This window comes from Columba livia, chromosome 1 (genome assembly GCF_036013475.1).
Source record: "Columba livia isolate bColLiv1 breed racing homer chromosome 1, bColLiv1.pat.W.v2, whole genome shotgun sequence".
In the NCBI taxonomy this organism is placed as follows: Eukaryota; Metazoa; Chordata; class Aves; order Columbiformes; family Columbidae; genus Columba; species Columba livia.
In genome coordinates this window covers 1,022,114-1,036,248 of record NC_088602.1, presented here as the reverse complement: position 1 = coordinate 1,036,248, position 14,135 = coordinate 1,022,114, and the positions used below count along the sequence as shown (strand labels likewise).

At 52.4% G+C, this 14,135-nt stretch overlaps 3 protein-coding genes and 1 long non-coding RNA gene across 19 annotated transcripts in view; 1 reads left to right on the top strand and 3 right to left on the bottom strand.

The window, feature by feature from the left end:
• Window positions 1-14,135, bottom strand: part of LOC110355742 (gastrula zinc finger protein XlCGF52.1-like) — a 163,636-nt gene that overhangs the window by 12,775 nt on the left and 136,726 nt on the right. The gene's annotated exons all lie outside the window — the stretch shown is intronic.
• The window catches only part of LOC106145902 (gastrula zinc finger protein XlCGF57.1-like), a 185,860-nt gene that overhangs the window by 124,213 nt on the left and 47,512 nt on the right, over window positions 1-14,135 (top strand). For 3 of the 15 annotated variants that reach the window (XM_065049601.1, XM_065049594.1, XM_065049600.1), the window contains one exon: window positions 13,626-13,752. The exons of 7 other annotated variants lie outside the window; for them this stretch is intronic. In XM_065049601.1, coding sequence (XP_064905673.1) covers window positions 13,626-13,752 — 127 coding nt within the window. Of the gene's footprint in view, window positions 1-11,879; window positions 12,696-12,803; window positions 12,966-13,625; window positions 13,753-14,135 lie in introns of those variants that run through there. 5 more of the 15 variants (XM_065049643.1, XM_065049602.1, XM_065049596.1 and 2 more) reach the window with 4 other exon arrangements.
• On the bottom strand, window positions 284-4,900 carry LOC102091523 (histone-lysine N-methyltransferase 2D). The gene is made up of 10 exons (XM_065049550.1): window positions 4,759-4,900; window positions 4,127-4,218; window positions 3,934-4,035; window positions 3,708-3,775; window positions 3,034-3,627; window positions 2,792-2,951; window positions 2,600-2,706; window positions 2,269-2,382; window positions 1,998-2,116; window positions 284-1,827 (listed from the first exon to the last, which is right to left on the bottom strand). The coding sequence occupies exons 1-10, from the start codon at window positions 4,898-4,900 to the stop codon at window positions 284-286; spliced, it is 3,042 nt and encodes a 1,013-aa protein (XP_064905622.1).
• On the bottom strand, window positions 6,582-13,448 carry LOC135578300 (uncharacterized). The gene is made up of 2 exons (XR_010469782.1): window positions 12,901-13,448; window positions 6,582-7,575 (listed from the first exon to the last, which is right to left on the bottom strand). It is a non-coding gene; the product is annotated as an uncharacterized LOC135578300 (long non-coding RNA).

Genomic DNA, 14,135 nt, shown 5'->3' with positions numbered 1-14,135 from the left:
GGCTGCCCTCCTGGAGCAGGTGCCTGGGGGTGGCTGTGAACTTCCCCTGGGAAACTGACCTGCCTGCAGGGCCAGCGAGGCCCGAAGCACACGGCCGTGGCGCTGGGCGGCCGGCTAAGGGCAGCCTGCAAGGAAGGGGGTCTGGGGAAGGTGCTGCCAACCCTCCGGGAGAGGACAAACCTCTGGGCCTGGCCCCTGATGCTGCCCCTCGAGAAAGGGAGAAGAAGAGGAGGAAGCCAACAAACAAGTGTGGAATCTTCCAGTGCAGAAATTAAGGGCAACTTTATAGTGTCGGTGCAGAGGGATCATGGTCGGCACTCCGGGACCGTGCACGGCTGGTCCCACGGCGTCGTCGGGGCCGGCTGTAAGGATTTTGTGCCCGACGCTGCAAGCGGGAGCGGCCTCGTGTTCGCACAGGCCCAGGGGACTGGGAGCGTTGGCCACTCTCCTGCTCTGTGGAGCTACTGGAAGACCCCGAAGACTCCTGGCTGTCAGTGCTGGGGCTGCTGGTTTCCACTTCCACGGAGCTCTGGGATGGCCCCAATGCCTCCTGGCTAGCAGTGCTGGGGCTGCTGGTCTCAGGTACCAGGGAGGCAGATGGCCTCTGCACTTCCTGGCTGGGGGTGCTGCTCTGAGCACTCGGGGATGGCCCACGGCTGGTCCCACGGTGACATCTGGGCCGGCTGTAAGGATTTTGTGCCCGACGCTGCAAGCGGGAGCGGCCTCGTGTTCGCACAGGCCCCGGGGGGCTGGAGCGTCCGTTGCTCTCAAGCTCTGGGGAGGTGCCGGCAGACCCCAATGGCAGCTGGTTGGTGGGGCTAGGGCTGCTGGTTTCCTCTGCCAGGGAGCTCTGGGACAGCCCCAGCGCCTCCAGGCTGGCAGGGCTGGGGCTGCTGGACTCAGGTATTGCGGACAGGTGTGATGGCCCCAGAACCACCTGGCCGTGGGTGCTGCTCTCAGCACTTGGTGCTGGTGAGCCGCTCCTCTCACGGTGTCTTCTGGCCCGGCTGTATGGATTTTGGGCCCGATGTTGCAACCGGGAGCGGTGTCTTGTTCGCACGGGCCCAAGGGATCTGGAACGTTCCCCATTCTCAGGCTCTGGGGAACCGTGGCAAGATCCTGATGGCAGCTGGCTGGTGGTGCTGGGGCTGCCATTTTCCAGTTCAACCGACCTCGGGGAAGGCCCTGCTGCCTCTTGGCTGGTGGTGCCGGGGCTGCTGGTCTCAGGTACCAGGGAGACGGATGGCCCCTGCACCTCGTGGCTGGGGGTGCTGCTCTCAGCACGTGGGGATGGCCCACGGCTGGTCCCACGGCGACGTCTGGGCCGGCTGTATGGATTTTGTGCCTGACGTTGCAAGCGGGAGCGGCCTTGTGTTCGCACGGGCCCAGTGGATCTGGAACGTCCTCCGTTCTCAAGCTCTGGGGAACCGTGGGAAGACCCTGATGGCAGCTGGCTGGCGGTGCTGGGACTGCCATTTTCCAGTTCCACGGAGCTGTGGGATGGCCCCAGTTCCACCTGGATGGCTGTGCTGGGGCTGCCAGTGTCTAGTCCCAAGGAGCCATCAGTTGGCTCTGATGCTGCCTGGCTGTCCGGGCTGGGGCCGCTGGTCTCCAGTGCTGGGGCTCCAGAGGAGAGTCCCGATGCTTCCTGGCTGCCTGTGCTGGGACTGCTGGTCTCCAGTGCCAGGGAGCTGTGGGATGGGCCTGGTCCTGCCTGGCTGGTGGTGCTGAGGCTGCCGGTCTCTGGTGCTGGAGATCCAAGAGACGGCCCTGGTGCTGCCTGGCTGGCAGTGCTGGGGCCAGCGAGCTCTGAGCTGGCACTGGAGGCTGAAAGGGGAAGAAGGAAGGTCAAGGGCACGGCCCCCCAGCCCTGGGGCAGGATCGGCCGGAGCGGAGCCCCAGCTCTCCTGGAGCAGAGAGGCTCTGCCTAGCCCAGCCGGTGCCCCACTGCCAGGCTCTGCCCAACCCCAGCCCCGGGGCACCCGTGTGCCTCTCACCAGTGCCCAGGCCAGCACAGCTGTCACACTCCCAGAGGGCCCCGCTGGTCCTCAAGCCACAGCAGCCTCTGTGGGTGCCCTCGGCAGCGCAGGAGCGGCACAGGAGCAGTTGCCAGGGCCTGGGGAAGCAAAGGGGTTCATGGCTCTGTAGACAAAGTGACCGCAGCACAGGCTTGTCCAACAGAGCTCTTGTTCGCAGTCCTTCTGCTTTGAGCCCTTGGCGAGACAGAGATCCCACGCAGAGCGCCAGGGTGCAGCTTGGGCAACTTACCCCCGTTCCTCTCTGTGCTCCCTGCCTTGGGGACAAAGGCACTCCCTGGCATCGCAGCGGCTGTGCCTGTCACCGAGGTCGGCATATGCATTGTTGTTCTCCCACAATGGCCTTCTGATGGAGAAAGGAAAATGGATGAGCCCCTGCTGGCCCTGTGTAAGGCAAGTGCAGGACGTCCCTGCTCTTCTTTTCCCCCTGTCCTGTTTCCAGTTCCTCCATGAGGCTGAAGCCCTGACCCACAGGACAGCAGAGGGCCAGGACTGCTGGGGAAGTCCCTCCATGGCATGGCTTGCACCCTCCTGTCCTGTGAGGCAGGCAGAAGGACACCGACCTGAGGGGGACTCGGATCCCCAGGCTGAACATTTCTGGGACAAAACGATCCTTATCTCGACAGAGAGGGCACTGGAAACAAGAAATGCCAGCGCCCGTAGCCTGTCCCTGCAGGAGAAACACAAGGGGAGTGAGTGAGGCCCTGGTGCTGCTGAGCCCTGCGGTGCCCCGGGGCCGAGGGAATGGCTCCCACCTGGATGCAGCCCCTGTGGAACCAGGCGTGTTGGCACTCCGGGCACACCATGGTGCCGTAGGACGTTGTGTCCTCCACAGGCTCCAGGCAGATGAGGCAGGTGGTGTTCTCTGGAGCTGCCTGCAGTTCCTGCTGGGGACGGTGCTCCCAGCAGTAGGACCTGGGGGCAGGAGGAAAGGGAAGGGCGAGGTGAGAAGTGCAGGGTCCTTCCCCGAGGCTTGTGAGGAGGGCACAGGAGGTACCTGTACTGAGGAAAGAACTGGGTGACGCATTCACCCTCCAAGGCACAGGGGAAATGGAAGCTGCGGTTGCAGCCTCTCTCCTGGCAGGTGATGGTGGCCCCGCTCTCGCTGCAGACGAAGCAGTCCTGAAAGGGCAGAGCAGCCCCTGTCAGCTGCAGCCTCAGGGTGCCACCGCCAGCCCCGCAGCTCCCGACAGGGCCCAGGACGTGGCCGCTGCTTGTCACACCCCGCAGCTCTGCCTGGCAGACGTGGCTCCTGTGCTGGAGTCTCTGCGAAGCTGCTGGGACTGTTGTCCCAGAGCTGGTGGGAAGGTGTGGCAGATGTCCCCACACCACACCCGAAAAGCACCAGGAACTTCTAGACCGATGGATGACTATGGTTATGCACACACCCCTTGGTCGAGAGACAGCACCCTTGACCAAGGAAAAATGCTTTGGTTGAGAGAAGTTTCTGGATCCCTGCCATAAATGACCACAACTCAGATTCAGCTTAGGGAACCCCCTGGCTTCCCCCTTTAAGTTGGTGTTCTCAGAGCAGCAGCTCTGCAGTTGAAGACTCTCCTCCTTAGACTGGGACACCATGTAAGGAAGATTCCTTTAGGAATGAGACCCCTCACTGGCAAGCGATCTTCTGGGTTCCCTTGACAGTTCTCTCATATGAGTGGAAAGATTCACATAACTCTGTCAGAGTGGTGAATAGTTTTGGGTAAGCCCTGTTTCTCATTGGTTTCTGCTAAACAGTTCTGGTTGGAATATAGACTGTTTGGAGCTGATCACCTATCTAAATTATTTTTTGGGGTGCCTCCATGACAGAAGGGCTGGGATTTACTTCTGAGGGTCTGGGGCAGGCTCCTGCAAACCTCTCCTGGCACAAATCTCCCTGTTCCTGTCAGGTCCTCACCTTCTGTGCTGCCTGCTCCACTATATGGTGAATGTCCTCAGGGAGAAATCCCATGAGTCCATTATTGTTGGGCTGACGCTGAAAAAGCTCGTTGGCAAACAACTGCAGAAGAGCAAAGACGAGGAGCTGATGAGGAGAGTGTGTCCGGAACTGCCCGGAGGGAGCAGCTGGAGGGAGCCCCAGAATAACTCACCAGGCAATACAAATGGGCACAGAGCCCTTGTGCCTCCAGGAGGAGCCCACAGAGGTTCGGGTCAGCGTCTGCCCGGCGACATAGCAGGCAGGCTGCAGGGGAGAGAGCAAATGCCACAGGCATGGGCACCTCTGCGTCCCTGAGGGGTTGTCCCCAAGGGGCTGCTCTGTCCCTGCCTGGCTGATGGGCAGGGCTGGAGGCCATGGGGACCAAGGGGTCATTGTGGGCACTGGGGTCCCAGCAGGTCCCAGCCCAACCTGGGCCCCACTTGCTGAGGAGAGGAGGCACCCTGTCCCAGAGAGGCTCAGAGTTCCTGCCCCCTGCCACCGCTCTCGGCCCCACACCGGCTGCCCCGACAGCCCCTGTGCCGGGCTGCGGGAGGGATGCTTTGCTCTCACCCCGCTCCATCGAGTCAGGGAAGTTTCTTCTTCCTTGCTGATAAGCCACTACGGCAACAGTGGGTGTTTGGAGAGTCTCTGTCCCAGCAGCGCTGAGCTGTCTCCTCCAAATGCTCCTCTGCTACCTCTGCGGGAGAAGCCAGGCACGGGTGGGCTTGCAGCACAGCCCAGAGCCCCGAGGTGTGGGGCCCCCTCCTGCCTCGGCACCCCGGCCCTGCCCTGCCCTCTCCTCACCTCGCCAGTTCGCACTGACACGCGGCCTGAGCCCAGCGCTCCTTTTTATGGGCTTGGGCCCGCGGGTCACAGTGGCCACTGTGACACCAGCACTGCTGTGCTGCCTGCACACGAATACGGGCGGGGTCGCCCTTGGCCACATGTCACCCACTCTGAGACGGCCACCGCCTCACAGAGGTGGGTGTGAAGGGCCGAGCTGGAGCCCGAGCCCTTGGCACCCACATAACCGGGGTGGCTGCTCCCGCGGCAAGTGCACCTGCCACCCACTGTGCCTTGGAGATAAAAAACATCCAACTCGGCAACCTAATCCAGGGCAACCTTCTTGAGCGCGCCCTTGGAATAAATGGTCCCAAAACGTGCCTTGCTCCATGACATTCAGAGCGGTTTGCCTGTGTTTCCTGCTCAGGGGTGCAGAATACAGCAATAGCGGGGTTGGCTGCCAGACTTGTCCTTTGCTTTTTCCAAGGAATGTTTGATGGCAAAATCCGCAGCTCCTGTGCAAAACAGGAGTCCAAAGAGAGTCAGACATCAGGCCGAGGAAGCACAGCAGCTGGAGGGAGAAATCAAAGACATTGAGGGAAGGTGGAAAGGAGAAGGTGATAAGCGGAACAAAATTCTTTTAGAAACCCTTAGGCCTAATGTAACCACACTAAGCCTAATGTAACAAGACTAGGCATAATGTAACAGGAACTTCATAGAGGAACAATAGCTATCTAGAGACTGGAAATGAGGCAGACCAGGATGTCCTTGGTTTGCAAGCTGGGAAAGTCAAATGTTTCACTTATTGAAGAAAGAGCTCCGTGACCTTTGCTGTATAGTAGTACAAAACGACAATACACTTACACTGAAGAAATTAGGTCAAAAAATACGGCACAGGGTAAGGGACACCAGGCTGCAAAGACTACTGGGGGCAACTAGAAACCTTCAGTAAAGACCCACAAATACCAAAGATGGATTTAAGGGAGGGAATACGTAAATAGTTCATGCTTAGTGTATGAACTAAGCAGTAGAAACCAATGAATATGCAAATGGTATGTGCAATAAATACCAAGAAGTGTCAGGCATGTACACATTCGATTAGAAGAACAATCCTCCGAGCATCCGGCACACTGCAATAAAAATGCCTGCTTTTTAGCACTTTCAAAACAATGCTCAGTAGTCTTTTTGCCGACTTTTTGGTATCCAACAGGAAAGTGACAGACTGGACAAAACTCGCCTTTTCCAACAGACAGTGTTGGTGGGAGGTCCTGCACTTGATGGGCCATCCCTGGAGGTCCAGACCCTGGGGTCCAGCCTCGGGGCAGCTCAGCCTTTACCGTGGCGGAGCTTCCTGGGGGCTCTGGCCCATGTCAGCAAGTGGCCACCACCCCAGGGTCTGCTCAGAGGAGAGAGCTGGTACCTAAGAGAAAAGTTAGAAAAAAGGTTACACAGCTGGTAGGTCACAAGAATGGTGTTTATTGTTAAGATAAGCAGTGAAGAACTGAAGGGAAACACGGTCACTCTGAATAGATAAGAAAAAAGACCAACTAGTGTAGGAATTGGTTCAGTATGACGACGAGGTTCCAAGTAGAGTAACAAAAGAACTGTGCATTCCCAGGACTTGAGTTCATTGAAAGGACAATGTGATGAAGACTCCTTACTTCCTCCCATAACCCTCGAAAGACCACCAACTCACTGCTCTGTGCAGGTGCTAGAGACATCTGCATATGGTTAGTGTTTCCAAGAAATGTAATACATATGTAAAGCACTTCCCAGATATGTAATGAATATGTTTGATCTGTGCGAGGGTGAAAAATCATGGACTCCACACAATCCAATATGAATTCAAGCGAAGCCATTTATTACAGAAACAAGCCTCCTTATATATGCAGTTCTTTCCTGATCACACGTCCACGTTCCACGCGTGCATTAGCTGATTGGATATTTTCCGTGTTCCCGAGCTGTCCACGCGCCCGAGTCTCACTGCTAATAGGTCTGTTGATTCACGTCGTGTTTTCAGCTTTCCAAGGTGGCCTTGAAATTCTTTTGGGCTTGATTAGTTTAATAACAAACCTCCATCTAATAGAAACCCATCCACGCGTTAACTTCAAGAAAATCCCTCAAATCTCCCACAGCTCCCCCTTTTTGTTCTTGAACCAGCCAGGCCTTGTTTACAACACGCTGAATCATCTTTGAAATACACTGCAACATACAATCACATCATTAACAACATAATTACAATTACATATAATGCAGTTGAGCCTTACCTAATAAGATCAAACAACTACCCACCTATTTCCAGGCTTTTAAACCATTTGTCAAACCCTACTTCTACTATGACAATCTTAGTAATGTGCTGGTTTAGTTTGTCTAAAATACTATGAATAGATTCCGAAGGATCATACAAGTGAATACTACAACACATTCTCTCAAATTCTTCACAGCCATGACCTAGTGTTAAAAGTAAGAGATCTATAACTGCTGCTGTAACAGCTGCTACACAAGGGAGAAGGAGTGCAGTAGATACTATGGTAGGAACGTCCCATAATTTTACCTCATTTTTGCATTGACTATCTCAGTGTAATATCGCCCTTTTGGCTCTCCTGATGTTTGCTCAAATTGCCATTCTCCACAGAAGGTACACCACCTGCTTGCTAACAGGCTTCTAGACCACCAGGTCTGTGAGCATCTATAACACTGAATTAGGATCCACGGTTTACAGCTGAAACAGTCCTCACAACTTCTCTCCCTCCTGTCCATCTGCATCCGTTGAATCTTTGTTGTCTTTATTCAGCCATGGCTTGACCCGTTTCGTGGGAATCCACTTCGATCCTTGGCCTGTAATGACACGAGCATAACCTTTTCCACAAGTTATTCATTGATGTGGCCTTTTCCATTGACCACTAACTAGTGATTTGACCATAAGTAATGTAGGTTCTTTCTGATTTAGCATGGTTTTGGGTCATACTTGCAAAGTCTTTCATCACATACAGTGCTTTTGACAATTGGCTTTGTGGTGTTTCCCCTACTTCTCCCCCTTTTTGTTTTGTTTTGTTTTGGGTTTTTTGTTGTTTTTTTGTTTGTTTGGTGTTTTAAAAACATAAACAAAAACAAACAAACAAACAAACAAGTTCGGAATCAGATACGAGTGTTGGACCTTGACTATGTACTCAAAATCACAAATCAAATTTAGAGGTTCCTCCTTAAACAGCTCTAAGTAACGTAAAGCTGCACCAAGTTCTGCTAATTGGGTTGAACCTTCAATAATTTTTACAGAATTATGCCAATCGTTATCTTCACGCCAGACCACTACGGCTTTACGAGACTGCCCAGAACCACCAACAAAACTGTGCAAGTATGTAGGATCAGACCAGATACACGTATGGTCTGTGACCTGGTGACAAAGACTTGCAGGTTCTGCATCAATTTACATTTAGGCATGCCAAAAGCTGTGCTGTTAAGAAAACCAGCTAGTGCAATTTACAAGGACATAGATTGTAAATTTAAAAAAAAAAAATCAGAATTCAATTTCACAAATGGTACATATATGACAAAAGGATCATGGCCTATTAAGACTTAAATTCATTCCCTGCATTTTCTTGATCAGAGTAACAATCCGTATATCAGTCTGTTAGCATTCTCATCATACTGTCCCACAATAGCCACAGGTTGTTTCTATGTTGTAGCTACAAAAAGACAAATCTGCAAGTCCAATTGAATACAGTTAGCTTGTAAGGTTGTCATAAATTTATTCATCCAAGTTTCTAACTCCATTTTGGCTGTCATATTTATTGGGTATTGTTTTCTCTTACCGGACCGAAGTCCTGTTTCAGTTCTATCAGTGTAGTGTTCGCTTTATCAAAACACTGACTGTTAATACTAGTGGAAATACAGCATTCGAAATTTCTTTGGAAGTTTCTCACTTGCAGCAAGCAGATCTGAACCATCCCAGCAGCTTCTTGTGGGACATGCAACTAAACAGAATTCTCAGAAAACGTTATTTGAGCTTACAATTTACTTAACAAATCTTGACCCAAGAGAGGTATCGGGCCTTCTGGCAAATACAAGAAGTCATATGGTAAAACTTTGTTCCAAATTTGGCATTCCATTGGTCTCAAGCAATGGCATTTCTTTCATTCTCTCCCATGACCTCAAAAACTGTCACTGTGAATTTACTAAGAAGTCTCTTACAACCAGTTACCACAGAATAAGTCTATTAATAAATTTTTACTTTAATTTCCCATTTTCACTAGAACTACGGATCTGCTAGGGATGCCTTTAAATTTCACCCCCAGGCTTCTCCATTTAGTATTACAGCATCGCTGCAGTGGGGGGAGAGAAACCCCCCCCTTTCACCGCTTTAAAAGCGGGCAGCCAGGTTTTTCCATTTGCTTTTCTTTCTCTTCTTGCTGCAGTTCAGATGTACCAAGGCCACGCAGCCGGTGTAATTGCTGGTATGAAGTAGGAGGCTCTGGCAAACTCCTCAGTTACAATGAGCTGAGTTTATCTTGCAGCTCGACACAGGCCTGGGATATTTTGCTCTTTTGTTTTCCCATTTCATTCCAACCATAATACACTTTATATGCAATTCCAAGTAGCTCAGCAATAGTTACATTCCTTAGCTTCATTTACCTTTTAAAATTTGTAGATGTCAAAAGCCAGCATATTAAACGTCAATCCATTATTACACTTTCCTAAATCCAAATCAGTTCATATTCTAGCAGCTTTTAAATACAACCTCATCCAAGTTCACATCCATCATAGCATTTAGTTTTCTTTCCCATACCTCCAACTAGCACATAAATTCAATGGAAATCAAAGTTTAACAACTTAAATTATTTTCTGGTCTCAAAATTATTAGATAACAATATGAGCAATAACTCTGTTGTATAAAGATGCATCCTAAGGGGGTGCAAGGTCGTATTTTAGCACAATAGCCACAGGTTGTTTCTATGTTGTAACTATAAAAAGACAAATCTGCAAGTTCAATCGAATGCAGCCAGCCTGTAAGGTTGTCATAAATTTATTCATCCAAGTTTCTAACTCCATCTTGGCTGACATGTTTATTGAATATTGTTTTCCCTTACCGGATCGAATCTCTGCTTCATTTCTATCAGTGTAGTGTTTGCTTTATCGAAACTTTGGCTGTTAATACTAGTGGAAATACAGCATTCGAAATACCAAGCTCATATCCATCATAGCATTTAGGATTTGTTTCTGTTTTGTTTTGTTTGTTTTGGTTTGGTTTGGCTTTTTGTTGTTGTTGTTTTGTTTTGTTCTGGTTTTTTTGTGGGATTTTTTGTGTGCGTGTGGTTTTGTTTGTTTGTTTTTTTCAATGCGAATCAGAGTTTAACAATTTAAATTCTTTTCTGGTCTCAAAATTAGCAAATTATCTTACAGTACGATTTTTTCCTTAGTTCTGCAGAACAACATTAATTGCAATACAGCACTAAAACCCAGAATTCCACATCTACGCCACATTCGTGTACAGTATCATTTCAAGTTTTCTTTTATCAGAATATTTCCCCAAAAGTTATTCTAATGTGTAAGGATGCATCCTAAGGGGGAGCAAGGTGGTATTTTAGCAGTGGAACCAGTTCCCATTTTGTAATTATCACCCCAAACAACATTCTTTTGGTACCAAATACATACATATGCAAACTAAAATACTGAGCTCAGATACGCAAACCAAACATCAAGTTCAAATATGCAGATGGATCACAGTTACCCTAATTCAAGACGATATCTCGATTTTAGCATTGCACATTTGGGCCGCTCACTGCTCAGCAGGTGGAGGCACCTCTGGGTCTTCTGACAAAACAGGTCAGTGCGGCTGGAGCCCCATCGGCACCCGCCCCCGCTGCCCTAGCAAGCTGGTCTGGGCAAGGCTTTGATTAGCGTCTCATCTGGGGCGCTGCAACTGCTATCCCAAAAACAGGGTTCTTTACCTACTGTGCACACAAAAGAGCCAAGTTTAGTACACCGAGATGAGACACAGCCTATCACAGAGCTGCACAAGGCTGAATGCCGGAATAAAGCTAGAAAGAAAAATAACAGCTACTACACACAAAATCTTATCATCACATTCACGCAGTAAAGAACTAAATTACTCATCATCTTCTGTATCATCACAAAATGCACATTTTTTAGTCCATGGATTCTCATTATTTAGCAGTCTGTGAAATCACCATACCACACAACAAAGACCTACCAGAACTGCAACATGCTTAGACAGATACCCACAAAGAAAACAGGTTAGTGAGGAAAGCATCTTGCAGACTTCAGGAAGTTTCCTGTGACCTGTGTGTTACCAGTTAATTCTCTCTCAGCTTGTTGAAGTTCAAACTGTCCCACCTGTGAAACTGTCTGCAATGATCTAACAATCTCTTGTAGAGATTTATTTTGACCTGCTCTTCTCGCCTTAAAAGCAACATTAATTGAAACACTGTTATACTTCAAGTTTCTATCCTCCAGCCACTTTTCTCATTCACCTAACTCACACAGCAGCCACCATTGACCATAATATTTCACAAGATCTTCCTTCCTCATATTTCCAAGTGCTTTCCTATGTTTTAAAATACCTCCCAATACCAATTTCTTAGGAACACGACTGAAAAAAGTCATTTCCAACCTCATCTCGTAAGTAAAACCCATGAGAAGAGGGAGGGAGGGGGAAGCACAGGGCTTGACACGCTCTGGACAAGCGGCTTGATTTTCAGAGAGGCAATACACAGAAGCACGTAATATGTACTGCAACACCCGCAGATAACACGTCGACAGCAAACATTAGCATTCTCTACTGCTAATTTCAATGCCAGTGCGTCCTTAGCTTCTAAGTTTTCAACCTGCTTATTGATGGCTTCTTGAAGATGGTCAATAAATTGCATGTAATTCTCATTGGGATCCTGATTAATACTTGTAAATGATTTGGCTGATTTGTCAGTTTCAGGCACCTTTATCACAGCTTGATACACAAGGTCTGTTGACTGCCTCAGGATTTCAGAAACCAATCATGCCTGTAATTGTGGTGTGCCAATTAGTGTCTCTTCCAAGACATGGGGGATGCCTTTCAACAAATCCCCATGTTTCTGTCCCAAATGATCTATAGCTGTTGCATCGCATAGGTCTAATTTTGCTGACCTGCGAGGGGGAGATGGGACCCGTCCGAGTAGAAAAGGCAAAGGAATGTTTGCCAACAGCCACCCGGCCCGTCCCCACCAGCCGGCGTGTCCCGCCGTGTCTCGGTGCCCCCGAGCCCAGGACTCCATTTGCAGGGGACCCGAGTGGCCAGGGGTGGCGGGCAGGGCCAGGGGCCGCAAGGACACAGCGGTGCTCCCGGTGCCCGCCCCCCCGAGCCGAGCGGGGCGGAGCGGCAGGACTACACCTCCCGTGCTGCACCGGCGGCGGGCGGCCCTCCCGGGCTGACGCTGCCGGCGGCTCCCGGCGCCGCCTTTGTCCGTGCGGGGCTGGCGGCGCGGCCCCGGCGCAGGTAGGGGCGGCGGGCGGCGGGCCCGCGGCACGGGGATGGGCGCTGCTGGCCCGCGGGGTCCCGGCGGAGGGGACTCGGCCCCGACGGCCTCTCCCGTGCTCTCCCCTCCGCCGGCCGCCCCCCAGCCCTGCCGGACCCCCCCGCACTCCCCTTAGGGCCCGGCTCCCCCCGGCGCTCCGGCCTTTCCCCGGCTCGCCCCGTGGCCCCCGTGCAACGCGGACACGCTGCTCCGTGTCCCAGCCGCCCGGGCCCCCCTGGATCCGGCCCTGGCGGCCCCGGCGCTGGGAAGGGCTGGGGCCGGGCCGGGCCGGTTGCTCAGACCTCCGGGACACCCCCGCACATCTTCCTGCTGCCCTTGTGGGGCACCGGAGCAAGATTTGGGTATTCAGGAGCTTCCAAAACTACTCTTTTCACGGCTCTTTCTCACCATTACCCCGAGCCGGCCGGCTTGGTGGGCGATGCTCTTTAGGTCAGTCCTTTTCCCAGTAGCTGTGGAGGCTCGGAGTGCAGGGAAGGCAGTTGTGGGAGGTTAGTGAACTTGTGCCCCTGATTTTTCATGAAAATGCTGTGTTTGTAGGGACCATCTGTCCTGGCTGTGCTGGTGCGGCTGGTGATGGGACAGGCACCTTGTGTGGAATCCGGAACATCCCGCCTCCCTCTTCCCGGATCAATACCTGCACGGGCCTCCATCTCCCCGTCGACAGCAGCGACGCGCCGGGCTCCAGGCTGCTGCGGAAAGGTTGGGGTCAGGCACGGCCCCGGCTCTGGGGACACCATGGGCTGGGATTGCCGTGAGTGGTGCCGTGGTGCAGCAGCAGCAAAACACCTATAGGACCTGCTGGGTTGGGATTCCAGTTGGTAGAGGTGGTGTGGGAGAGAAGTGTTTTGAGACCCGGTGCGGTGCAGGGTGCTCCCGTTCCTGCCCGCTGAGCCACACCACGGGCAGGGGCAGGCAGGAGCGTGCCTGCTGCCAGGCCTCGGGCCAGCCCTTGTGTCACGGTGCTGTGCCCGGTCCTGGTGGGTGATCTGGCCTGTGGGATGGGTGGGGGCCTGGCACAGTCCCCACTGCTCTGGTGTGGGTCAACAATCTTGCACGAGGAGGGGAAACCTGCCCCTAAGCCTGCCAGCCCTGCTCCTCTCCTGGCAGAGCCCTTGGGGTATCCTTCAACCCAGGGACCTGCTGAGTGAACCCTCTGTGCCGTGGTGACCCTGCTGTGCCACCTGGTTGTGCCACTGCCACCCCCTCGTCTTCACCCTTCCAAGATCTCCTGGTGCTTCCCTTCGGATGCCAGGGTCCCCGGTCCCAGCAGGACCATCTCCAGCAGCTGCAGGATATCAGCAGAGGTGTTTAGCAACCATGCGGTGGGGTGTGCTGAGCCGGGTGTGCTTCTTGCTGCAGATGTCGGTGACGTTTGAGGACGTGGCGCTCTACTTCTCTCCAGAGGAGTGGGCAAAGCTGTCGGGCTGTCAGCGGCAGCTCTACCGGGAGGTGATGCTGGAGAACTACCAGATGGTCGCCTCGCTGGGTGAGGACTCTCTCTGGTGATGTTGGGCTGGGGTCAAGCCAGAATTCATCTCTTTAAGTGAGCTGGAGCCATTGAAAGGGCTGTCCAAGAGTTGACGTGGTGGTTGCAATTGCTGTTTTTCCTGTGGAGAGTGTTCCTGAGAGAAGATGGGATGGGATGGGATGGGATGGGATGGGATGGGATGGGATGGGATGGGATGGGATGGGATGGGATGAAATAGCCCATTTGAGATGGAAGTGACTTAAAATGCTCATCTAGTCCAACTGTGTGACCACTTCAGGGCTGACCACAAGCTGCAGTGTGTTGTCCAAATGCCTCTCAAACAGGGACAGGCTTGGGGCATCGACTGCCTCTCCAGGCAGCCTGTTCCAGGGTTTGACCAC

Excerpts from the sequence above, each read along its gene's own strand:
- LOC102091523 (XM_065049550.1), bottom strand. The coding sequence starts at position 4,900 with ATGTGGCCAAGGGCGACCCCGCCCGTATTCGTGTGCAGGCAGCACAGC. Across the intron at positions 4,036-4,126 it reads GTGCCCATTTGTATTGCCTG|TTGTTTGCCAACGAGCTTTT; the intron begins GTGAGTTATTCT and ends GCTCTTCTGCAG. Across the intron at positions 3,628-3,707 it reads CACCACTCTGACAGAGTTAT|GAATCTTCCTTACATGGTGT; the intron begins GTGAATCTTTCC and ends TCATTCCTAAAG.